Source organism: Anomalospiza imberbis, chromosome 13, assembly GCF_031753505.1.
Source record: "Anomalospiza imberbis isolate Cuckoo-Finch-1a 21T00152 chromosome 13, ASM3175350v1, whole genome shotgun sequence".
Taxonomy (NCBI): domain Eukaryota; kingdom Metazoa; phylum Chordata; class Aves; order Passeriformes; family Viduidae; genus Anomalospiza; species Anomalospiza imberbis.
The window spans coordinates 14079194-14105248 of NC_089693.1; the positions used below are offsets into that span (position 1 = coordinate 14079194).

The 26055-nt window shown below is 37.5% G+C and overlaps 2 protein-coding genes and 2 long non-coding RNA genes across 8 annotated transcripts in view; 1 reads left to right on the forward strand and 3 right to left on the reverse strand.

Moving 5' to 3' along the window:
* Positions 1 to 5302, reverse strand: part of LOC137482018 (uncharacterized) — a 113914-nt gene extending 108612 nt beyond the window's left edge. The window contains exon 1 of the long non-coding RNA XR_011003834.1: positions 5166 to 5302. This is a non-coding gene — a long non-coding RNA (uncharacterized lncRNA). The remainder of the gene's footprint in view (positions 1 to 5165) is intronic.
* The window catches only part of LIPC (lipase C, hepatic type), a 74763-nt gene extending 50670 nt beyond the window's left edge, over positions 1 to 24093 (forward strand). For all 3 annotated transcript variants that reach the window (XM_068204100.1, XM_068204101.1, XM_068204102.1), the window contains exons 3-10: positions 5260 to 5441; positions 6642 to 6821; positions 9194 to 9311; positions 11259 to 11492; positions 12885 to 13127; positions 16335 to 16455; positions 17132 to 17350; positions 19475 to 24093. In XM_068204100.1, the coding sequence (XP_068060201.1) occupies positions 5260 to 5441; positions 6642 to 6821; positions 9194 to 9311; positions 11259 to 11492; positions 12885 to 13127; positions 16335 to 16455; positions 17132 to 17350; positions 19475 to 19580 (1403 nt within the window). In that variant the 3' untranslated portion in view covers positions 19581 to 24093. The remainder of the gene's footprint in view (positions 1 to 5259; positions 5442 to 6641; positions 6822 to 9193; positions 9312 to 11258; positions 11493 to 12884; positions 13128 to 16334; positions 16456 to 17131; positions 17351 to 19474) is intronic.
* On the reverse strand, positions 11207 to 14910 carry LOC137482019 (uncharacterized). Of its 2 annotated transcripts, none has more exons than XR_011003836.1 (2): positions 13797 to 14910; positions 11207 to 12013 (listed from the first exon to the last, which is right to left on the reverse strand). It is a non-coding gene; the product is annotated as an uncharacterized lncRNA (long non-coding RNA). The 2 variants fall into 2 exon arrangements; XR_011003835.1 differs by lacking the exon at positions 13797 to 14910 and adding an exon at positions 13542 to 13790.
* The window catches only part of ADAM10 (ADAM metallopeptidase domain 10), a 42656-nt gene continuing 39954 nt past the window's right edge, over positions 23354 to 26055 (reverse strand). For both annotated transcript variants that reach the window (XM_068204090.1, XM_068204091.1), the window contains exon 16: positions 23354 to 25620. In XM_068204090.1, the coding sequence (XP_068060191.1) occupies positions 25526 to 25620 (95 nt within the window). In that variant the 3' untranslated portion in view covers positions 23354 to 25525. The remainder of the gene's footprint in view (positions 25621 to 26055) is intronic.

The window sequence follows — 26055 nt, forward strand, 5'->3', positions numbered from 1 at the left end:
GAATACTTTTCAGACAGAGAATCTAATAATTCATCTAATACCTATTCATATCTAATCTCACCATTCATTCAAACTTGAAGAGAAAGGGAAGCTTTTTTCAAAATGTCTTTTTCCTAAACAGACCTGCTAATGTTTAATTCAATTGTCAGAGTTTTTTCTTGCTTTCTCATTTTTTTCCCATTCATTCTTTACTAAGTGATACCTACTTTTCATTTGGCAAGGTGAGAAAGTTAAGGAGAGTGAAAACACAAAGGAATTATATGAGGATATGAAAAAATTTAAGCACAATAACCTTAGTTTTGACTGGGACTGAGAAGCAATCCTAAAAAAGGCCTATGATCCCCTCTCCCCACCCTGCCCCAAAAAGAAAATTACATGCTATAGAGTTCTCCCCTAAGAACTACATGAGATGGAATTATCAACCAATGACATCCAAATGTTTATGACATCCAAAAACCTTGAAGTGACACAAACAATAAAAATCAACTAAAGAGAAAAGCTCTACAAGAAGTATTTGTCAAATTGAGGGACTTGAATACTGACAAGACATTAGCTCTTCTTTTAAGTGATACAAAAATATCTTGCTATTGGAAATGAGGAGATCTGTGATATACTCCACTTTTCATGGCACAAACAAAAAGTATTAACACATTACTGCCTTTGCTCAATCTCACAACAGAATTCTGGGGTTCTGCGGAATTGTTGCATCACTTGTTTCTGAAATATGCTGGATACTGGTGACACTAAAATATGATTACAGTACATAAGTACTCTTGGAAACATTTCCCTGTAAGCAGGAAAAGCCACCCAAAAGATGCAGGAGGTTTATCAGGGCTCAGACAAATCCACTCATGACCATGAAGGGAAGCTGCTGCTGGGGTCACAGGGAGCCAGGACCTGGAAATAGCGGTGTGTGTTCACACGCTGATTTGTGCGATTTTTATGTATCCTTAACACACCAAAAGCCCAAATTTCAACTTCTGTTATAATTAATTTTTCAATTGTCTAAGGATTAGGTGAGAGCCACTGAAATACCGTCTTCAACCCAAGTTCCATGACAGGAAGAAGAATGCTGAACATTATTTTTCTTAAGCGGAAAAGCTACTTTCCTTACTTGGAAATGCCAGTTTTACTCAAAATTTTTATGCTGTACTGTAAGATGAATTTAAAGTGTATGACTTAGCAAATACTAAAATTTTGCTCTTGCATTAGATATTTCTACTATACTTCATCCTCATTACTTTATATGTTTAGGCAATTTTTCTGCTATGAAGCAGATATTTTGTAGCTGTATTTTTATACTTGATCAGACACAATGCATAAATATATTTTGATTGTGGATCTCTCCCCCAGAAAAGCATAGGATATTTATAGTTTCAAACCCCGGGCAGCATCTAGACCTTTGTCTAGTTTCTGGTAGAGTTTTCATTAACAAGTTTAAAGCTATCACAAGTTTTCATTAACAAGTTTAGGTGCCATCACATCTGGAAATTTCAGAAGGGTCTCCAAAATTCTATATTTAGGAACATCTTGTTATTTTTTGGGGTGATTCAATCCAAGTCAGTCTGCTGGATTAACCTACTTATTTTGTTCAACTGAGAATCTCTCTTCATATTACTTTTCAATAAGAAAACATGATTATCTCAGGTCAAATGTAAAATGCTCTGTTTTGTCTAACTAAAACTAACTCCAAAATATTTTACAAGAATCTGCTATGTTGCAATGAAGTGATGTTGACAAACCCAGCCTTCAGTCTGTAGTGCACGTCACAGAAATATTGTTAATACAACGTAAAGGTGAAGGGCTGAACCTACTTTGGGGTGTCAAGAACTGACAATAGCCTTTCTCGCTCGTGATTACTGCGCTGCTCTGTGGGAAGGTAATTTATGGAAGCACATAGATCACTGTGGCCACACTGCATTGCCTTTCTGAAAGAATTCACGTCAGAGTAGGATCTTCTGAGAGAAAGGAAATTAATCAGCAACCTGCTCACCTGGTATTTTTCCAAAGCAAAACTCTCTGGTGGCTCAGAGAGATCTCTGCATGCTTACCTGTAATTACCATGAAAAAATCTTTAGCAGTTGAATTGTGTTGTTTTTGCAAACTGACCCATGAAACTTCTCAGTTCCCTGCAGGCATGTCACTGAGTCACTGGCATGACATTTTCAGCAAGAGTCTGTTGTGGAAGCCAGGCTCTTCAGACACTATTTCCTTCTCCAAGTCATTACACAAATTAACAGATTGAAGCAGTTCCTTGTTGAATAACACATCTGATCCTACAGGAACTTCTAACTTTTGACAGCCAAGAAGAAGTTCAAGAAGTAGTTTTAATCCCCTCTCCCAGATTTACCAGCAAAACAATGCTCAGCCACTAAAGCACCACAGCACTTTACAGCAGTGTCTAAAGAAAACAGCTTTTTATCAGACTTGTTTTCTGTACTATGTACAAACAGTACAGAGTGACAAAGAGCCTTTGCATTGCACAAACACTGAGAGAGCAAAAAGAAAATGAAAACAAGGCATTAAACAAAGAAAGGATGTGTACAATGGAACAGGCACAAGCTAGTTTTTTTTTGTTTGTTTTCCTTTTTGTGCTAAAAATAGAACACAATGCTTATTTTTGTGTAGAGACTACTCACCAAAGGCTGAATAAACCAGACAATAAGAATATCAACATCATTAAAGCTCTTTCTAATTTTCAGTTATGTAGATTCACCCTTTCCTGATATTACTTACTTCAGAAACTAAGTCCTCTGCATGAGAAAAAAAAAATCCAAGAGAAGTTTTTTGAAGTGGATATTGTAGGGAGAAGTGATCAGGCTTAGTCCTATGGCAGTTAAAAGTGTCCTGAAAGGAAAATGTTAGACACTGAAGCTACGAATTTTATCAGCCAAACCTTCTGTAACTTTGAAGCTTTTTAAATTCCAACTCTTGTACATGGCTGAATAGATTTCTTCAGTAATGTTTCCCAGCTGTGAAACATAACATTGCCTGTTCATTGGAATGAACAATAATTAGCAACAAATAGAAAACAGTGCACATCCAGTGCAGGTCAGTTTAGGATTTTTCTAGCCAGAACTGCTAAACACTTAAATTAAATATGCTGTTTTATCATGGCTTATCATTACACTGAAATTAAACCTTGAATAATGTCTGTAACAGAACTGATGTGGCAAAAACACAGTCTGACCTAGACCCAGAACTTCCACACTGTGGTTATTTGCATTGTGCATCACAAGATGCTACTACTGCAGATATTCAAACATGAGAGGTTCATGTCACAACACACATTTGCAGGATAAAGACTCCCCTGTAAATGAATCACAAGTTCTTGTAAACTACCAAAGTCTCATCAATACAACATCACAGAACCCCAGAATAGATTTGCAGATACAATACAGAAATGAATAATCTATGATTTTAGGTATTTTCTAAAAACATCTACAGACATAAGAATTTCACTGTACAAAAAAAAAAAAGTGTTGTCTTAGAAGGCAAAATAAAATCTTTCCGATATTAATGTTTTATTAAGGAACTTTTATGCAAGAAAAATAAGAACTGAAATTTAACTAATTTCAGTGCTGCTACAACAAAAATAATTTTAACTTCTCATTGAATAAAATATTTGATTTCACCTCTAGTAATATTTAATTTCTTGTTGGGTCTAATTAAAACAAAAGCCTCCTCCCTGACCATTTCAGTGGTGCTGGTGAGCAGCTGGAATTGATGGAATTGGTAACACCTGAACCACAAATTTCATTTGAAATGAAACTACTAGTATAATTTCTCTGATATATTCACTGCCAAATATTTACAGACTTCTTGAGAAGTGCCCACAATCTCTCCACATCTTTCTCACAGATGTCCCTGGCAACAAGAGCTATGCACACTGTTCTGGATTTGGTTAACAACTGCTTTTACTTGCAACTGACATCCTCTCTTCCTACCAAAACCATCTACTTTAGTGCGTCTTGGAATTATATTTTCCTTTCTCACAGTCAAATGTTAGCAGTGACTCATGGTCAGTTTTGTTATTGATTACTTCAGTCAAGTTTTTTTATCTTTGTGTCACTTCCAATTTATGAGTCCCATTTATAGAGAAATTCCTATCAATTATATGACCCTGCACTTCATAGTAGGAAATTTTTACCAGTTTCTCTTGCTGTATTTTCAAGTTGTCATCTAGCTCTTAATGTTTAATGGCTTGGTCTTCACAGTATTAGCAAAGGCCTCTCATGTTTTGTCAGTCTTGTACCTTTCCTGCTGCTTCTTTAATAGAAATATTAAAACAAGATTAGCCAAAAAACTGTCCCAAAAGAACTCCATTAGTTAAAACCTCTCTAATCTAAGTGTTTCCTCTCCAATACTAGAAACAGTAACCTCTCTCTTACCTAGTTCATCACATCATCTCTTCTACTAATCCCCATTTTTTCTAGCTTAAATGATATTTATTATATGGATTTTTTTCAGCTAAATAAATACGCTGAGGTCTCACTAGAAAGGCTTGCATGTCACAAGGTGCTTTTTGTAAGCTTCTGCTTTATTTTACTCTATTTTCCTGCAATTGCTCTATATTTAATGTTTTTTCCTTCTAAGTTTATGATGTTGTAAGACCACAGTTCACTCTGCCCCCACTTTCTTACTTAACAGACATTTCTGAAAATGCTGTCCTAAATGCACCAAGCTATTTTACCTAAAAACAAAATAATCAAAAATGTTAAAACTGAAATAAAAGCATTTCATCTTGCCTTTTCAGAGGGAAAAAAAAAAAAGTATTCTGTGGTCTAATAGTTTTAATCAGTCACCTAGGTCTCTAAGCAGTTATAACCCTGAATAGAATGGTTATTTTAGTGTAATGATGCTTGTTCAGCAATTATTAGCAGAAATGCTCTGCAGAGATAAGAGCCTCTGAATGTTCCTGTCTGTGCACGCACTCCATGGTCAAGTCGTTACACCTGTACTGTGATCTTACAATCCTTGTGCATTTATAAAGGCCCATAGCAATCACTATTCCTGTGTAACTGTTACTGTTCACATAGAGGGACTCAGAGGCACATCTAGACTATCTCAGACTTTGAAAGAGATCACTTTTTTGACCCAAAATGTACAGCTTAGGCCCAGCTGGAACAAGCAACAATTATACACAGGAAGAGTTCCAAGCTTACTCATTTACTGTTTTACAAACTGTGTTGCACCTAGTAACTTCTTCAGCTTTTCAATTCCTTCCTATTACGACTGTTGTCACAGATTTCATTTCAGAGGCACTGGGATCATGGAGCGAATACATTACAAGAAAGAAAGACAACTTAGAAACCAGATTTCGACTCTATACAGATAGAGCTGAAGGCAGCTGCCAGATTCTTGTTAATCAGCTGGAGACTCTTGACAAATGCCGTTTCAACGCCTCTCTTCCTCTGGTGATGATAGTCCATGGCTGGTCGGTATGAACTCCCATTTTATTCTTAATTCTTACTACATCTGATTTGGTATACTTTCCTTCTCATCATGCTACAGAAGCAATTTCAGAAGTAAGGCTGTGATACAAAGATGATAGATTTCACTGGTACCTATCATGGCTAGAAAAAATACGACGTGGATATTCCCGACAGATTCTGAAGGAATGGTCTACGAGCCATTTTTCACATGGGACTCCCATGCCAAGGATTAAATTCAGCCCTGGTTTAAAGCCAGCAGAGCTTGAACAAGTAGCTGAATTAATGTGCTATGCCCTGGAGAGCAGAACACCAGTTTCATTTCTCTGATATGTTTACTGCCAGATATTTACAGACTTCTTGAAAAGTGGCCACAATATCCCCACATCTTTCTCACAGATACACTTTTAAAAAGAACTTTTCCACAAACCCCTTCAGTTTAAAGCAAAGCCTTCAGCATCAATTATTACTGAACTGCTTCCAGTTTAACCGTAAAAAACCAATTCACCATAAAAAAAAGCTTTCTCAGAAGCATGCCAATACTAAGAGTGACTTTTCATCAGCTTCTCAGTTGGAAAAGAAACAAAAGAAAAGGCAGGATAAGAAACAAAGTAATTTTAACAGATCCTTAAATTCTCATAGAATCAATGGAATCACATAAGATGGCACAATGGATCTTTCTTGCACATCTGCAAATATGCAGAGGAACTTTGAACACCCCCCTTGATGCACATGACTTCTTTAACAAATAAGAGAGATACATTTAACTCCCTTAGTAAATAAAAGCCAAGCCTCACAAAAAAAAAAAAAAAAAAAAAAAAAAAAAAAAATTGTTCAAAACCTACACCCTCCTCAAACGATGGGCATTTCTGTCTGTCTTTTAACCAGTACTTTTTAACCAGTTATCTCCGGATGAGTTAAAGTATTTGGGGACATCATTTTCACTTATAAGACTTCCTATTACAAAACATACACTATTATACCATTATTATATGACTCTTATTTTTGTTGGTCCACCAAAACCTAAAGATTCTTAGTACTGAAGCAGGCTGGGGCCCCTGAAATCTAGTTCTCAGCATTAATCCCTCCCTGTTCATACTGCGGCTTTTGTTTCCTTATGTTTTTCCCAACAAATACTTGGCAGAGACTGTTTTCCCATAACAATGGTTTTCTTATTGTTTGGTTTGGTTTTTTTTTCAACTATGACAGGTGGATGGGATATTAGAAAGCTGGATTTGGAAAATGGCAGCAGCTCTGAAGTCTCATCATAAACCAGTGAATGTCATCATTGCAGACTGGCTCACACTGGCTCACCAGCACTATCCCATTGCCGTACGGAACACACGCACCACAGGACAAGAGATAGCACAGTTCCTGGAGTGGCTGGAGGTGAGAACTGCCAGACCAATGTTTCTCTGGAAAATATGTATTTACTTATTCTTATATTTCCACAACCTTTCTGAAATACTGTGCTTGCTAATGCTTTCTTTTCCGTCACTCACATTTTTTAATGAAGTGCACATTTTTCTTCCACAAACTTTCATGTGGCTTTGTAAAACTTTCATCATGCAGGTCAAAGCAAGTGGTCTTGTTTATGAAAATATTTTTATATAACTTTAGAGGTGAGATAGTTTCCTGCTACTTTGACTTTTTCATTAGCATATGTGTAGGCAGCTGACACTGTTCCATATGTAGAAAACAGGCAGACATCATCATTTGCTAGACATAAGTACAGGAAAATGAGTTTGCTATCTGTGCTCAACTTCTGCTTTTAATGCAGAATTCAATCCTGACACTGTGTCTGATCTTTGCTGCAGTTTCCCAAAGATTAGGATAAAATAATGGCTTAGAGATCCAGAATGTCAAGGGAGACCATTCAAGAGGACAGACATGCTTCACAAAGCAGATGACATGGAGGCAGCAGTGAGCACAGAGCCACACTAATGCAGTGACTATTTCTCAAAACTCCTGCTACATGGGGAGCAGTGACCATGGCTGGATTGAAAAGGCTGCAGCCGAGTCTGCAGTGGATCACTGCACAGCACAATTTAAGAAAAGGCAGAAAGCAAACAGTAGAATGAGAATCACTCATACAAACTAGGAACTCTAAGCAACTCTTACTGTATCAATCTCTAACATTAAGCTACTTAATTTGAAATTAAATTATACTTCTATAGCTAACAATGAATTTTCAAATACATTACTTTAAATATGGTGAGGCGTAAGGTGGAAGAGAAATTTACTGCAAGGCTGAAAGGTTTGTAGCAAATACCATTAAAGGCCTAAGCAGGAATGGCAGGGCTAGAAAAGATACCACACCCAGTTAGGGAGAAGAGGCACAAAAGAGAAAGCAGGAAAGTCAGAGTCACTATTTTTCATTGTGATATTAGAAGAAACCTCAGCTCTTGGTCAAATATGGTTTAGCTTGCTGGAGCCTAAAGTAATTTTTTGAAGCTGTTTAATTATTGAATGAATCAAATGGTGGACTTTGATCAGTTCTCAGGAGGACATATCACACTGTCAACAATAAAGACATTCTGTGATTTCCTAGTGTCAACAAACAAATCAAGGATTGAATAAATTACTCCTTGCTCTAGTATTGTTGGTAGTTATTCTTGTGCTGTGATGTGTTCCAGAATTTAAATATACCATAAATTTTCAGAGCATTGATTTGTCTCCAACCAGTAAATGTTGCTCATATTGAGAAGCACCTCTCCAGAGTTTAACAGTTAAAACCCCTTCATTCCAGCTCCCACAATTATCTTTCTGCTATGCTTCTGTCTGCTTACAGGCAGAATTATTTCAAAGATTCTCAATGGATGTAACAAAACCTGCAGCGCTGCACAACATTTTAATAAACAATAAGTAAATATTAGTGCTCTTATTCCAAGAATTAATCGGTAGCAGCCTCAATAGCATCCATTTCAGCATCACCTGACAAGAAAATTGGTCAGATCTTGTGATTTCTAAGAGCTGTCTCTCTCATAAGAAGTCTGCAAAGTTTCATCTCATCTTCAGAAGAGATTGGTATGGTATTGAGACTGCACAGCCATTCCACTGGGACAGGCAACATCCACAAAGAAATTAAAAGTGAGGTTTGCCTTTCCTGCAAGCAAAATATGCCACGTTTTTCTTTACAAGTCAGATACTAACTTTGAGCCTTGCAGCTCAGGTGAAATGCTTAAGATGTACATAGCATTGATTAGGTAGAAAGAACAGCAATTCTGCTTCAATAGGTTTGTTACCAATCAGACACACATCTTTGTAGAAGAAATAGCAGTGCTGTATCATTTAACATGTCTGATCAATATTTTGATCCCTTTAGTTTGGCTTGTACTGGTATCTCAGGCAAAAAAACAAGACACCTTTTATAGCGGACTATTTTACCCTGAAGTTAAAGAACAGATATCCATTTTATAATCATAGGAAAGCCAAAAGCTGCTGACAAAAGGCAGTGAATATCTGCATCAAATGACTGACAACATGCATCAACAAGAATTCCACTGTGTTGATGGTTTTCCTGTGCATAGAAGACAAGTGGCAGTGCCCAAATGTGTGGCATTTTCCTGCTGCATGTAAAAGAAGTGAGGAATAACACTCAGCCAATAGAAATTTACTGAATGATTCATGCACCTCATTTGACCACCATCAACATACAAATTTCTTGTGTTATAATTCACAGTACTCCTAGCATGTAATAGATATTTCACTGTTTACTTTTCACATTTCTTCATCTAAATCAAGTTTCCACTGTCTTCCAGGAATCCATTCAATTTTCCAGAAGCAATGCTCATCTAATTGGATACAGCCTGGGAGCTCATGTTTCAGGATTTGCTGGAAGTTTTATCAATGGTACAAAAAAGATTGGAAGAATTACAGGTAAAATACTTATACCTTTAAGAAAAGTAACAGTCAACTGAATCAAGTTATGAAGATATTTGACATATCAATGTCATATCAACAATTAGCTGTTGAATAGCAATATTCAGCACAGTTTAGAAGTTTCATCTCATCGGTTTAGAAATTAGATTTAGAAAACTTAATTAAAATATTTTTGAAAATTAGGTCTCATAGCATTTCTATCTTTGATCTTTCCTACCTCAGTCCAATTATGACATACAGAATACACAAACATGGGGACTAGAAATCATAAACCAAAGACTCAAACTGCAGGTTGCTTAAATTTATCTCTTATCCATTCCCAGTAACACTTTAAACTAAATGTTAGCCCCTAACCTTGGATCTTTAGCCACTGTCTTGACCCACAGTCATTAAAATACTGTTCATTATTAGCGAGTAATTAAAAAAATATATTCAGGAAATTGTCTGACTGTGCTTGAGCTTTCAGTTGTGGGACAGTGCCCATATAGTGAATTCAAAACAGTTCTCTTGTGGCAAAAATGACAGTTCTGGATTACATTTTACAAGAAGCATATCATTGGAGTACCCCTAGTAGATGTTTAAACAAAGTTAACCCTAACACTTGATTGACTAGTGACATTCTGAACCTTCTGTAATGTTTTGTAACTGTACTAATTATGAGTGTACTGAAAATACATTTATAATATTATTGATACACTATATACATCTAATAACAGTGACAGCTTAAAAAACCCAAACAAAATTAAAACAGAAGTGCATTTTACACAAGACCCACATCAGCTACATTTAATTTATCAGAGAAAACATTTTACTTTAATCAGACTTAGGAGTGAGGCAAATACTCATGGCTGTACTTTGAAGTCACCGTTCTGATCTTGGATTCATTGCCACATACCACAGTCTCTTACACAATCAGTTCTTGTGGCAGTGCCTGCACACCAAGAAGCTGATTTTACAAAATGTGTCATGATATTACACTAGTGTATGCACTGAAGGACTTCAGTTCCCCAGCACTGCTCGCTCAAACCTCATGAGAACATAACACCTTAAAAATGGATAAGCAAAAAAAAAAATTATAGCACATTATTTACTGTAACAGATATATGCATTCTTCAGCAAAAGCTTTTCAGACTTGTAACAGTAAGTTCCAAAAATAGATAGTGATAAAAGTTATTGAAGCTAAAAAGAAATGTGTGCCTTTGTGGGACTTCCTTACTTGCTGCCTGTGTTACTAGTCTTGTCTGGTTATATCTATGCAACTATATTATTCCACAATAGCAAGAAGAATAGCAAATTTAGAAGCTTGTCGTCAAAGCTGAATGCAGCTTTAAACTAAGCACAAAGTTCTCTTCCTAAATCAATTTCCAACCAAGATGACCACCATGCAAAAAAGTTCATAAAACAAAAATCAGCAAGACTAAGTGGAGTATTATTTCTCTGAATACTGCAATAATCTGCCCTGGATATTTTTTAAGCTGAAGAATTATTATAAATAAAATCTAGCAGGCATACAGGTCTTTTAAAAAATAACTGGAGGTTTATAAAGTTTTAGGTCCCACACGTGAGCGAAAAGTCAATCTTGCTGTGGGACTGGTGACTTGCAAAGGGCCTCTGAAACACACAGCCTCTAGAGTTTGAAGGAACAAAATTACATCAAGGTGCCTCAAGTGACACTGGCAGCAGGCACAGTTTGTCTCTGACAAACATGCCTGGCTCTGGGCCTGTGTCCTCGTGCAGGTCCCAGTCAGTGTTTGTTACAGTGCCTGTGTTTGCTTTAGGTGTAACCATACACCCTCTGTGGGACAAGCATTCTTATTGTTTCCATCAGAGAAAGACCTTGTAAAGCACCAGGTGCTGCCTGTTTTCAGACATTTATCACAGACTTACAGCAGTAGAACAGTCCTTCTGCAGTATATGACAATGGGATTATTTGCTTTATTGCAGGCCTTGACCCTGCTGGTCCCTTGTTTGAAGGAATGTCACCAACGGACCGTTTATCTCCAGATGATGCAAACTTTGTGGATGCAATTCATACCTTCACTAAACAGCACATGGGCCTCAGTGTTGGCATCAAGCAGCCTGTGGCTCATTTTGACTTTTATCCCAACGGAGGCACCTTCCAGCCCGGCTGTCACATCCTGCACGTGTACAACCACATTGCACAACTGGGGATTGCTGGTAAGAACCAGTGGCACACAGTGGGAGGCAGTGGGGCAGCTGTACTGAGTCTGTCAGGGAAACTACGTAATGGTGGTCTTAAACAGCATCTAAGGATTATTATTAAAACCCCTTACATGCAAGGTATTTTCTTGTTTAGAGATGAATTATCTGATTTTTACATGTCTTGAGCTCATATTGGTTTTACTGACACCAGCAAGGAATTGAGCTGCCTAGCACTCCTGAAAATGAGGCCATGAGCATCCTGCTGTCAAGCAGCTCTAAATAATTTAATGGCATTTGTTTCAGCAGTAGGAGAGATGAGAAAATTTATTCTAATTAAGCCAGATTTGTCTAGTGTGACATTCATTATTTAAAATCAAATATAACACAGGTCTGTACTACTCACCTCCTTATCTCACCTTTTCCCAACTCCATGTCCTTTGGCAGCACAGATGACGCTCTCTCTAGGACCTGAGTGCCAGTGTTCCAGGCTAGCTTTTATTTATAGAAGCTTATTTTCAATATACCTAAACATAAACCTATAGAGAAACTGATGCAAATACTGAAAAAGGTCCTGATGTGCAGTGACAACCAGAAGTGTTGACTGAAAAGCCCCAATGAGCCCTGCTCATCCAGCACATGGCACTGCAGAAGTATTTCTCAATTATCCTCATACAATTGTATTTGGCCCTAAATTTGGACCTTACTTGTTAGAAGATAAATCATGACAAATGGGAAACTAAGCATCAGCTCAAAGCTTATTAATAGAGACATAAAGCAGTCCATTGTGATACTTACTATTTGTACAAAATAATTTTTGTAATTTGATAGCACTCAAAGAAAAAAAAAGATACTTCTCATAATGGCAGACCTATTTAATATTTTTATTGCATTTAATAAAATTTTTGCTCCTTTTTTCCAAGCAGTAACTGCAAGAAAAATTCAACATAAGAGTCTGTCAGTCTAATAGGGACAAGATATGGTATTGCTGCCTAAGCATCCAAATTCAAGAGTATTCAGCAATTCCAAATGAGACTGCTGTCTTTAATTTGGCATGATCTGAAAGACTGCATATCAACTCAGGCTGTATTTTCTATTGACAAAAACAACCAGAACACTGAAATCAAGGCTCATATTTACAGTCTGATACAGTCAGGCTAGATAAGTTTAAGCAGAAAATTACTTAAGTTTATTATCATGGAAGTTCAGCCATTCTATTTTGGAATGATCCTAAAAGTAAAATTGCTACAATGTATGTTTTCTGAGTCAAAACGATGATGCAAAGGGTAGGGGTATGTAGGGGGAAACAATATCATGTTTATAGTTTATAGTTGGCTATGATACTTCTCTGCAGTTGAAATGGTAAAAAGAAACAAGGGCATGTAAAATTTTGTTGTTGCATTTTTTCAGGCATCACTCAAACTGTGAAATGTGCCCATGAGAGGTCAGTTCATTTGTTCATCGACTCTCTGCTGCACAAGGACAAGCAAAGCACAGCTTACTGGTGCAACGACATCAACACTTTCAACAAAGGACTGTGCCTCAGCTGTAAGAAGAGCCGGTGTAACACCCTGGGCTACAACATCAGGGAGGAAAGGCTGCCCAAAAGCAGACGACTCTTTCTGAAAACCAGAGCACATATGCCCTTCAAAGGTTTGTAGGAATACTTTTTACAGTCTGAGCCTAAGCTTTGTGATCCTATTTACTCATTCACTGAAGCTTATAAAATCTGTGAGAATAATCCATTTGCTGAGACAACTGAGAATCCCAGTAGGCCATCCTGATGCTCTTTCATCAAGATCCTGGCTCTCATATTTCTGTGGGAAAAAGCACACTGCCTGCTTGCCCCCGGCGAGCTGTGGAGCTGAGGGCTCGCAGATGCCCAGGGTCCTGATCTGCAGGATTTTCCTACAACTGCACTGTGCAGGTTTGTTGTAACATATGCAGGCATAGAGCCAAGCCAAAAAAAGCTGCATAATTACTCTGGGAGGCCTATAAAACATCCTGTTCCGCGTTTGCCCAAATTTTATCTGCAATTAGACTACGAGATGACATATAAATTACTACTTTCCAAACAATGGACAGAGAACAGAATGGCATGGACTTTTACCATGCTGAACTGTAGCACTAAAATTAAGACTGGCACTCTGGTTTTAGCTCTACTACGTTATTTATCGAGTCAGTGCGGATTTTTGGCTGTATGATCAGATAGAGGGGCCATGGCCTGCCAGGGGGCGCAGGGCGTTCCTACCAGCACTCAGCCGCCAGGGCCCACTGCTGCTGTCGAGCAGTCGCTCCCTCGCACTGGAAAGGTTCACGTACATTTTGAAGTGAGAACGAGCAGGACGATGTGGGACAGTCCTCTTCCGAGGGGCTGTCGGTGCAGGGGCTCCTGGCGCCCGGCTCTGCCCTCACCGGCTCTTCCCCGGCTGGGCTGCCCTGAGGCGTGTGGGGAGCAGCGGCGCGGGCGGCCGGGCAGGGCTTGGGCCGAGGCCACAGACCCCGAGGAGCCTGCCCTCAGGCTGAGGCGCTGCCTGTGCCCGCCACAGCCCCGGCCACGGGAGTCCCGCACACCGGCTGCCGGGGCCGTGCCGGGCCAGAGCCTCCCTCCTGCTCGAGGGCTCTGCCCCCGCCTGCCCCTCTCCCTGGGCCTCGGGGTTGGGAAGCGCTGCGCGTGTTCTGCAGCCCGGCGCGAACACCGAAGGCATGAGGAGAAAGGCTTTAAAAGGCTGCTTGCATTATATGGCTGGTCTCCCCACAGTGCCCGCTTACTCAGATGCATTATCATAGATTTAAAAAAAAAAAAAAACCCAAACCACAAAAAAATAAAAAAACAACAACCAAACCAAAACCCAACAAAAATTCTGGTACTTAGGTTCTTTTAAAATAATTTTGGAAGTCCTCCACTAGCACAGCTGTGAAATATTCCGTGATGACTCCAGAGGGATCTGCAGAGCCCTGAATGATACTCAGAGCAGCTGAACCTGCTGAATTTCTTCTTAATACTGTTTAAAATGGCTCAGGAAGATACTTGGAGTAGATTTTAAAACTCCAGAGGCTATGTCTAGCTCCTGATGTTATCTTGCTCCAGCACAGTCAGGATCAGGTCCTCATCAGAACCGGAGAATGACAGGCTCTGGGGATGCGTTGCCTGCTGCTCCCACATCTGGACACGGAGATGGGATCACTGTGTTGTGTCCCTCTCTGGATATGGAGCTAGTTTCAGTTTGGGGTAAAATATCTCTGTCCTATTGGCTTTGATTTCAATTAAACATGTTGCATTTTTATGCTTAGAACTGGTTTTGCATAAAAAACCATCCTTGGCACATATGTGGATAAAGTACCCCAGACAATGATCTCCTTTCACAAAAATTCCCAAACAAAGCAGCAACTGTGGCAAGGTGCTTACAAAGTCATCTTTGTAATGCTTTTTTAAAAACAAATTTTAAGATCATGTGAGAAGCACAAACAGAAGTTTGAGAAACTCAGCATTACATTTCACAATTCTCTGTGTCTTGACAAAATCTAACATTTAATTTTCAAGTTAATGACATTATATTCTGGAGTATACATCAGTCCAGCTCAAACAAAACCCCCAGTTTGTTTCACAGAAATTAATATTTATAATGAAGCTTTGATGAGACTCTGAGTTTTTATATGATTTTTCCTAAAAGTAAGCACCATAATCACAGCAAAACCTTAGGCTACGTCTGATCATATACTGAAAAATCAGTTTTTGCATAGAGAGAAAACCCAGAGAAAGACAGATTAGTTATGAAAGGGATCTGTAAACAACCCTCTCTGCCTTGGTCTTCATCAGGTTTGTGGCACAGAGTCAGCTATTTTGTTTTCTACTGAGGGACACATTTTCAAAAGAAAATACATTGTTCACTGACATACAACAACTATAAAACAATAAAAGGATACAGCTGTTCCAGCAAATACTTTCCATCATGAGCACTCTGAGCTGCACAAAAAAAAATATCTATCTGTGCATGTGCATAAAAAAGATTATTCCATTAGTGGTACGGGGACCCATTCTCAGATGTAGTGAAGACTGAAGTGGGTAAAGAGGCTCTACTCAAAAACTAGCATGCAATAGCATTCCTTCATGTATAAATCTATCAGTTTTGTCTAGAAAGTTGCTGTAAGAATGACCAGATAGAAGAGTTCTGGACATTCAAGTACAGCTGACAGTATCTGTATGCACATACTCAAAATCTATGTCGTTTTCATAATTTTCAAAATATCAAACTGATGACTTCTTAGGCATTTTTCATGCTGACAATATTCAGTTCAGACTTTCCTAAACAGTGTTCTAGAAACTCCCCAGACCTTGAAGCATTAATGAAGTTGTTAACAGATGTGTGTTAAGCACAACATATCATTATGCAGTCAAGGAAAGTTTGTGAGTCATCTGTTTTGCAGGGCAATTTTCCAGTTGATCAGAGAAACAGCCTGACCACATTGCATAAGGTCTTTGATCTGTATCATACATCTCTAGTCATGCCCAGTCACAAGGATTTGCCTGGTCACTAGATAGAGGGTTTCCAGAAATTCTGACAACTAAAGCTGAAATATTTCCCATGGAATGTTTTATCCCAAAGAGAAACTCAACACTGATTACCTTTTTCTCCATCCCTTAAATAAAGCAACAGGGCCACAAATGCTAACAGATTACACAGCACGGCAACAACCAGAAAAAATGGCATTATTTTAATTTCAACAAATTAGTTAGAAAAATAAAATGGAATAACCATCAACTTTCTGCTCTGAAAGGCAAACTTCTTTTGCCCAAGAAATCTATTGATTCTTTGACCATTCATTTTGCCACTTTTTCCAAATTCTTCCTTCCTACAGTGTATCATTATCAGTTCAAGATCCACATCATCAATGAAATCCAAGGCAAGCCGACAAACCCAGCTTTCACCATGTCTCTGGCAGGGACTAAGGCGGATGCTAAAGACCTGCACATCCCACTGTGAGTGTTGCATCACATGTAATTGTGCAGGTGACAATTTGTAATATCATACCACATTGATAATCATGCTATGAGGGAAATGGTTTAGGACATGAACTGGAAATTGTCCTCTCTTCACTCATACTCCCTGATCACAAGTTCTTACAATGATGATGCAGTTTGTGCAGAAATAATTGTTACAATACAAACAGTAAATTTGGAAATTTTTCTGTCCACTTACTTTGGTCCATCCCATAGCTAAGACAAGGAGGCATAATCAATTAAAACACAAATGAAAAAATCAGCTGTAATTAAGATAAAGAATTCTGGATATTTATCACGATGGACACTATCTCTATTAATGAATGCAAAGGCAAGAGTGTGGCTCAGCACTTGTTCTAGCAGGCAGTAGTTGAAACATAGATGCTATTATGGGACCCCTTTTCTTTTGCTGTCAGAAACCACTACTGCTTCATCAGCTGTTCAAACTTCTGCCATTTCTGCTTCTTTCCTAGCATGCTGTCATATTTCATCACTTTTCTTGCACCTGGAGGAAGAACATTCTTGAGACATTAATGTTTTGTCTTGGAGAAGCAAACATAGTTCTTTCTCTGGTTTTCAGAGGAAAAAAATCCTATTTTTTTCACTTTAATTCATCATTATTAAGCCAACATTATTCTCATCTTGTTTTCTGTAGAGTTGAAGGTATTACTGGGAATAAAACCTACTCCTTTCTCATCACCCTGGACACTGATATCGGTGACCTCATAATGATCAAGTTCAAATGGGAAGTACCTCTACTTTGGGGAAATATCTGGGACACATTTCAAACTATAATACCATGGACAAAAGGCACCCGTCGACCAGGACTTATAGTGAAGGAAATAAGAGTGAAAGCAGGGGAAACCCAGCAAAAGTAAGTGCAATGAGAGCACCCTGTAACTCCACAGGTGTTTGGCACCCAGGTTATCCCAGTTCAAACACAAGCACCCGAGCGCCAGCAGTCACACCAATGAATGTAATTACCTCACTCCATAAGGGCCAGATGAAATTTCAATGAAACAAGATAAATAATGATTCCAACATTAACATAGTGAAATATTCAGATTCCTACTTACAAAAAATATGCCAAATCTTAATTATTTGACTTTCAATACTTACTTCCTAGAGAAACTCAGCATCACCATTCTTGAAAATACTCATTAGAAGGATCATGTGCTGTACTACACAGTGCTCTGATTATTTTTGTGTTCTTCTTTCCCCTGTTTATTGCTTTGAAACTGGATCACCATGTCTGAAATTGCATAGTCATACAGAGAAATTTCAGCCAGAAGACAGAATAAAAAAACTTATAATGATTCTCACTGCTTTAATCCTTTGAGAAATTTTAACTGAGCAGTTTAATTAAGGTTAATGAGAAAAGCACCTTACCTTGTAACTGAGGCTCAGTCATAGAAGGCAATTTTTCCTTGGTACATTCCCTTTCTTACCACTACAACTGATGCAGACTTCCTGCAGAACAACTCCTACTGGCAGAGCTGCATCTCCTTAATATTGACACAAAAAACAAATTAGACAATTTAAAGAGACATTTCATAAGACAATCTGTGTGTGCTGGGGGGCAGAGGAAGGATCATATTCTCCTAGGTTGAATCCTTCTAAAAATCTATTTAGGAGGTGTGTTCCTAACCTGGCACTTGGCATGTGCTCCTGCCATTAAAATCAAAGGAGTTTCTCTAACATCTGCTATTTTAAAAGCATGACCCCAAATCAGTACTTACCTAGCTGGTAAAGCAAATTAAAGCAAAGCATACATTGCAAACTAGGGAGCTCTGTTTAGGTGCAGGTTCCTGTATCTTGAGATAACAGGTATGAAGGTGAGAAGTCATTTTCCTAACCAGGAAGCTCTCATCCAGTGCAGCTGTGCCAGTAACCTTGCACAAGTTAATTACTGCTGATGTACTACTTTCCTTATCTAGCAAATTATTAAGTAAGGGGGGCACTTACACTGACAAAAAATAATGCTGGTATCTTCAGGTACCTAATGCTCCTTACAAGTTTTTTTTTTGCTGCAAATGGAAGCAGTTTGTGCCAAGCTTTTAGTGGACACTGATTATGTGCTGGGTTTTGTTCTTTGCAATCTGGGCAGTGACATTCAGTTATCACTGACCTACTGCATTAATGTTTAGGGGGGGGATGAAAGATTATTAGCTGGTTCTGAAAGCATAAACAAAGGACACTCAAGGAAAAGTATTTTCTTCAAATAAAAGTATTTTCTTCAAAGTAGAGTTCTGCCTTCCTCAGAATACCAAACATCATGTATTACAGAATTAGCAGTTTTGGAAATTCAGTAATTTAAAAAGGTAGTAAACATGAAATATATTTTGACTTCTCTTGTGCTTTCACAAGCATTTGAACAGTTGACAATATTTTATCTCCAGGTTATCTCTACCTCTAGATGTGTGTGATCTTTGTACACGTGATGAAAGTTCTTTTGTTAGATTATCTAATGGCAAAGACTTGAGATGTAACAGCATAAACTTAAAAAGCAGTTAACAAACAGACCATTACGAGCAATAAAGTACCCAATTCCAATATTTGATATCAAATATTTCTGTAGGATATGCAGTTGCTGATGTTAGCATCCTACACAGCTGATTTTTAGCAACCTCCCAGCTAAATACCAGTATTCCAGCAGCCCAAACAGGGCAACCATGCTGGTAACAGTGAGAGTTGGAACAATAACAATGCCCCACTGACAGCAAAGCCCAAGTGACTGTGAGGGTGTGCTGTGAAGAACATGCACAGTGACACCAGGGAGACAGAGGCACAGTGCACTCAGTACCCAGGAGCTGCCTGCTGCTCTTCTCTGCACCTATGGTCTGGCAGGCAGATACAACTCTTTCCTCACAAGCCTATAAAACAGAAAGCTACCTTCCTGTAAAAGACAGCCTAAAGACCTGGCTAAAGAATGGCAGGCTCTAACTACTGTTACACTTTCTAACCAACTTTGTACTCACATGCTGTCTTTTCTTTCCAGAAACACATTTTGCCCCCAAAGCATTGACAACATTCACCTTCATCCATCCCAAGAGAAGACATTTGTGAGGTGTGAAGATCTCTTCCAGAGACAAAACAGAAAATGAGCAAGAACACAAAAAGGGAACTCCTCGCCAAAATATTCAAAATACGATACATCTAGTAAAATGTTTAAAAATTCACAGCTGCATCAAATATCCCAGCAGTTTCAGAGGTGGTGAAAAAATACCTTAAGATATTTAGTTTTTGTCATCCAACAGTAAGCTGAAATATGCTCTTGTTCATCTAGAAGCATACTCTTAAAATGATCAGTGAGCAGCTTCATCAAGGCAACTGTCAATTTTCAACTGTTTAAAATCTGAAAAAAACATCTGCTCACCAGAAATAAAAATATTATTTGACAAAATCATTGTCATAAACCTTTGAAAAACTAAATTTTGTTTGATTTAAGGCAAAAAAAAGAAACTTCATTTCATGGTAAATATTAATAGCTATGACTATCAGTTAAAACTTTGGTAAATTATTTCGTAATGAAGAGAGAGTTAAATAGTTCATAAAAGAAAATACAACCAAATAGATATAAAAATATAAAATGCTTGAGCTGTAATAACCATATGAAAACCCCAATAATAGTATCATCTAAAAATTCTATAAGAAATCTTGTTCTCTGAAAATGCTTTGCTTTTTAACTATTTTAATTAAAGAACTGATTTAAATTACTAGCAATTTAATTATTTTAATGATGATTAGTATACTACACAAAATTCTAGTTCAGTTAATTTTCTGCATTTAAATCCTATTTAGCCATTCAGGTAAGGTCTGAGATTTTAGATTCTAAATCTCTGTACACCAGATTTTGGCATATACCAGATTTTGGCATGACTTGAAACTGCCAGAATAAATGGTTAAACCTTCAAACAACTTCAGAGCATAAAAACAAACTTTGTAAGGTCAAACATACACAACTCCCTTGTTTCCTATGTCAGAATACAAAGAACAAAAAGGAGCATTATTGTCTCAGATTGCTTTTATTCTATAGTTTGTGTGTACTGAAACAGAAATCAATACATATGTATTCATATATCTCTTTAATGCTGAGCACAAGATTAATTAAAAATTAAGGTTTCTTGAACTCTGAATTTTGAATGTACTTTGTGTTAAATGTTCTCTAAGTGGTAAAAAAAATGTGCAAGAAAGTGCTAAGACTTGAAGTAAAGGATATTTTTGAATACCAAGATATTACAGGGAATTTTGAATCAAAATATCCAGATGTTATCAGGAATAAAGTGGGATTTATATATTTAAATTTTACAACAATTCTTTTATGAGCACTCTATAATAAGTTCTGTGTTTATGTAAAAATCAAATGTTTAAGTACAATAGCTGAGTCAAATCAGGAACATACACAGAAGGAGATTTCAGCCAAAAGTATGTGAGAGAGTTAGGTAAGCACCAAGGCCTTTTTGGTTGATTTTTTACATTTGCAGTAGCTATAATCCACTGGAGGGACTCAATTGCTGGAGACCCAGTGAGAGCATTTTTAGGGGCATAAAGTTAAAATGAACCATGTCCTGCAGAATGACAGGCAAGGAACAAATGACAATGTGGCCATTTTAGTGTTCCAAAGCACAATGGAAAATGAAAGTATACAGAGAGAGATGTGTGGCTAACTCTAATTAGGCATCTCTCTACATTGTTTCTAGAACTGAATTGTTGCTTCTGCAAAAAGCTACTAAAGACCTGCCACTTACTTCTGTTTCAGGGTTTTCTTTTTTCAAAAAATACTTGCCTGTTTAGAGAATTTAATGCTGTCACTGAAATTGCATTTACAAAAGAATTTAATACTGTCACTGAAATTGCATTTATGTCAGTTATCACCAACTTTCTAAGCTATGAATTTTCTAAGCTTCCTGAACCAAATCCTACCCCTACTCCTCAAAAAAAACCTTTTTCAGAAGAAGCTGAAGGATGACAGAGCAAGTGATAAAGGCTGTACTCCAACAGTAGAGAAACTATACTATTAGAAATGTTTCAGACATCAAAATTGGCATTTCTTGCAAATTACTATCACTTTCTTGGTATGGAAGCTGATAAAGGGATCTAAACTTCAGGAGAAACAGGCATTACTTCAGGAAAAGCAGGTGGAAGAAGGGTCAGAGGTGTCTACATAGTGCTGAGACTCGAGAAATGGGCCTTTGATGACTTCTAGTGTTTGTAAAAAAACATTCTCCAGTTCCCAACTAAGTGAAGATGGTATATCCTCAGATAAGACAATTTGAAAGGTTTTAAAAAGCCAAATAGGAAAATTAAAAGAACAGTCAGTATGTGAACTCTTGCAGATATGAAAATACTTCTGATGACATTTTTCACAAATCATATACCCAAACAAATTCTGTCCCTGTTTTGACAGCCATTACACTAATTTCTGATATCAAAGTGGAATAAAGCCCAAGCTGTAATATGTTCAGTCTCGCATGCCTGAACATAAAACTGAAGTCATACCTACAATCTCAAGTGCCTAAGGTGGTGCCTTACTCTGTGCTCTTTGGAATTACTCCTGTCTCACTCCATACAGCTGCCTTGAGACCTTGGAAGCCACCAGGTGCTTACTCCAGGTGCTTACAGAGTACATACAGCTCAGAGTGATAGAATGGCTCCTGTCCTTTTCATCACCTCTCTGCAATAATGAACCTCCAATGTTCAGAGATAAAAGCCTTTTCCCTTCCTTTTTGTATTTCCTGAAAGAAATATTGGAACACTTTAAATTAAAAACCAAACACTTTTAATTAAAAACCAAATTACATCAATGGTATGGTATAGTATAAAGTTTCATTGCTTTAAGAGGACTTTGATGCCTTTGTCATGCTCACACCATTCTGACTACCCTATATATGCTTCTACATGAGGTGAATGTATACATTTAATAACTGAACATTAAAAAGTGCAAGATGAATAAATTAATATGTACAAATACGATTATGTCAAATAATAGCTAGAAAAATTATGTACTGATTTGTTTCACTTATACTTTAAAATATACATGAAACTTGTATTTGAGCTGCTTAGGCATTATTCCTCTGGTTTGTGTTCTTACAGAGATTTAAACACAGCCACCACCACCTCATGAGGATTTGCAGAAGGGCTCTGCTCCAAGGGATTTTCTTTTAATGCCCTTTGCACAGACAGTGCTATTTAGCTACAGGGAGAAGCACTTCTATAAAAAGTCATGGGGGTGGTGGGGGGAGCATTGTGAGGAAGGAACTCTGAGTATGCTCTGATAACTTCAAAGTCCACCCCGCTCACTTCGGGAAACAGATGTCCAAGCAGGCCACTCTCAACAAACAGCCCTAAGAATGGAAGACTCACTGGCAGGACCTGGCTTTGAAAAGCTGTCTTATCACTTAAATCAGCCATGTAACACATCAAAAAGCCCAGAGACCCGGCTTAGCAGTTTTAAAACGCCCTGCAAAAAGCACATCTGCTCCTTCTGTAAGTCTCATCCACCAACTGTGTATTCAGAGTATTGCACATTAATTCCAATATGCCTCTCCAAATATATTTCCAAAGGTATCCATCAGTAACAATGATGCCAGGCTTGAACATCCCACCAGCAATTTTCATTCTGGAGGTAAGAAAAGTTTTATTCCTGTGATCATGTAAGTAATTTAAAATTAATTTCATGGCTTTTCCTAAACAGGTCACACAAACACATTTATTCTCATATATAACTGCAGGACGTTAAAACTGAGAGGGACACTTTGACAGAGATAGTACAACTACATTTTGAAATGACAGTAAAAGCCAAAAATCAAGCAAAGTGGAATCTGCGTATTCCTTTTTGCTTTCAGGGCTCAACAAGTAAATGGATCTTCAGAAGATTATTTCATCAAGTCTATTTATTAATGCATTTCAAGTTTCAAAAAACCTTACATATCTTTGCACAATACTTTATTTTTTGCATTTTTTAGTAAAAATTTCCAAAGTGAACAAAAAAGAGACTGTATAAAACACAGTGGACATGAAATCGACAGTAGTATTTCTGTTTCATTGTCTTGAACTTCCTTTCGGCTTTACCACATCTTGACTTGCAGTGGAGAGTTCAGTGCACATTTCTGTTTTCAAAAAACATTTAACTTAGACTCAAAATAAAATAGGGCAGCATTTGTCTGCCAAAATCCTACCACAGGATAACATTACAGGCAAAAAATTTACATGTTCCAAAGTCTACCACACTCAAGAAGTTACTAAGAACTCTTGCTGAATAAAAGTCACCATTTTAGAAATGCAAACCCACTTCCAATCTTTGCACAGATTTAAAACAAATGTATTTAAAATGACTTAAAAGCAACTACATACACTTCTAACTAGTTAAGATCATTTAGAATTATTTATATAGTCTATTGGACTTGGGGTTTCATGTACAAAATTTGTCTCTAAACCATGTACAAAAAGCTGTATTTTGAAAAAGTTACCACATACTGTACAAGTTTACAAGGAAGAGATCCCATTATATTCTGTAACATTTTTGGCCTTGCTGGCTTGCGTCACATTATGAGAATGATTGTGTAAACCTTATACTCTTAAAAAAAAAAAAAAAAACAAACCAAAAAAACAAACAAAGGAAGCCTGTCCAACCCTTAGTAAATTTTCTCCTAAGCAAAGCCAGGAAAATTATAGCCATTTGCATCTCTAATTAGCTTGGTGCTTTTGGAAAACAAGCAATAAATACATCACAAGCTTAAACATTTTGTAATGCCCCCTTTCATCTCCTGCATAGCAGTAAGCACCTTAAGACATCTTTTATTCATCTTCAAAAATGCCAATTATTTACATTTGTAATAAAAACTCTGGAATGGGACGTTGTGCTGTCGAACTTCACTACTGGTATAAATGTGGGAAGATTGGTAGTCCTAACTACAGTTTTAACTCTGCCACAGTAGCCAGGCAAGTCACTCTACTTTAGTGGTTATCAGTCAACAGTATCATGCTGAAAAGTTATCCAAACACCTGATAAATTAAAAAAGAAAATAAAAAACTACAGCTTTTTTTTTCTTTCCACATCCCTTAGAACATGAACTTGATTACCAAACTGTAAGAATATCTGAACAGCCCAAATAAAGTGGTTGCAATTTTTAAAACAAGTTGAATACCAGGCAAAATTTTCTAAAAAAGCATGGAAATATTTGATCTAACTATTCATTATTTCACTGAATAATCAGACAAATTAAAAATATTTACGCTGAGCTACAAGGAAGACACATAAAACATTTTTGAAACATTCTGACATTTGCAAGGTTTGCAGAATACCTGTTAAATCTGTCTAAGACCATCCAGGCTTGTATGCTGTATCTTAACAGCTGTTGGATGAAGATGAAATGAGTGCTTGAAATAACTTTGATAATGATAAAAGTGTGATTGGATTCAAAATTGCTGTGTAAAGCATCACAGGACCCTTGACCACTACACACCATCATCCTCTGTTATCCTGAGTATGTCAATTAAACAGTAATGTCTTCATTAATAGCGGAAAAGTTTTATAATACAAAGAAACATCCATATTGCAATTCTCTTGTTTACAATTGCACACAAGTACGGGTGTACGTTAGAAATACATGTCTGCATATAACAATGTATATACATTGACAAGTAATGTCTCCAATGCTGAGGTGGTCTAGCTTCCTAGCCTTGTCTGGCAGTTGAAAAATATATCTTTTCCTCAATTCTTGAGTAAAAGTTTTACTACAGCCATATTTGCCTGCAAGTGAAGAAAATGCAGCAATGAAGAGCACAGAAGGGGGAAAGAATCATGATATGCTAGGACTTTGTGCCACTAAATTAAAAATATTCAAGAAAAACACTTTTCTTCTTTTTGAGCTGGAAGATTCTCTCTTTAAAAATTAACCACTTCCACTTGTTTTGAGGGCATATCATGCTTTTTTTTTTTCCTCTTCAATTTTTGAGAGTTAGACTAGGGACAATGACTTATCAGGTTTTCTTTGGAGTGAGTTTTCCCATTGTAGGCACTAGGAAGAACCAAGGCAAAAAGCTGCAGTCAGCGTCTCATATGTCCCATCTGATAACTCTCTCGGGGCCTTTGCCGCTGTGGGGGCTGAGTGGTTTGTGGTGGTCTCCTCCTTTTTAAAGTGCCTGTTTCAAAGAAAAGTAGCCATTATTGAAATTAATTTCTAAAAACTCAAGTTGTTTCCAGAAGAGTTGTCCTGGCCATGCAAATTAAATACAACTATTTTCCTGGAAGGCTTTGGATTTAGACCTGCAAGGTTTTAACTAGATGAGTAACTGCACGGAGGACATACAGACTACATTTCAGTACCTCAACAGCACTTCCTTAAACACGCCAATTCTTACAAAATGTAGCATGCAATAGGAAATGAAAGGAACTCTGATGCTGGAAAAAGTCTTTAAAGCTTTCTTTTGATATGCATATTATGTTATAGGAAAATTAGACAAGAATTAGATTTTCATTAAGTTTTTTCACTGGCATTAATTACATTTGTAGTTTCACAGTGCCAGCCTAAGAACTGTAGGTTGAAACACCTGAAATTTCCTTTTAGAACTAAACAG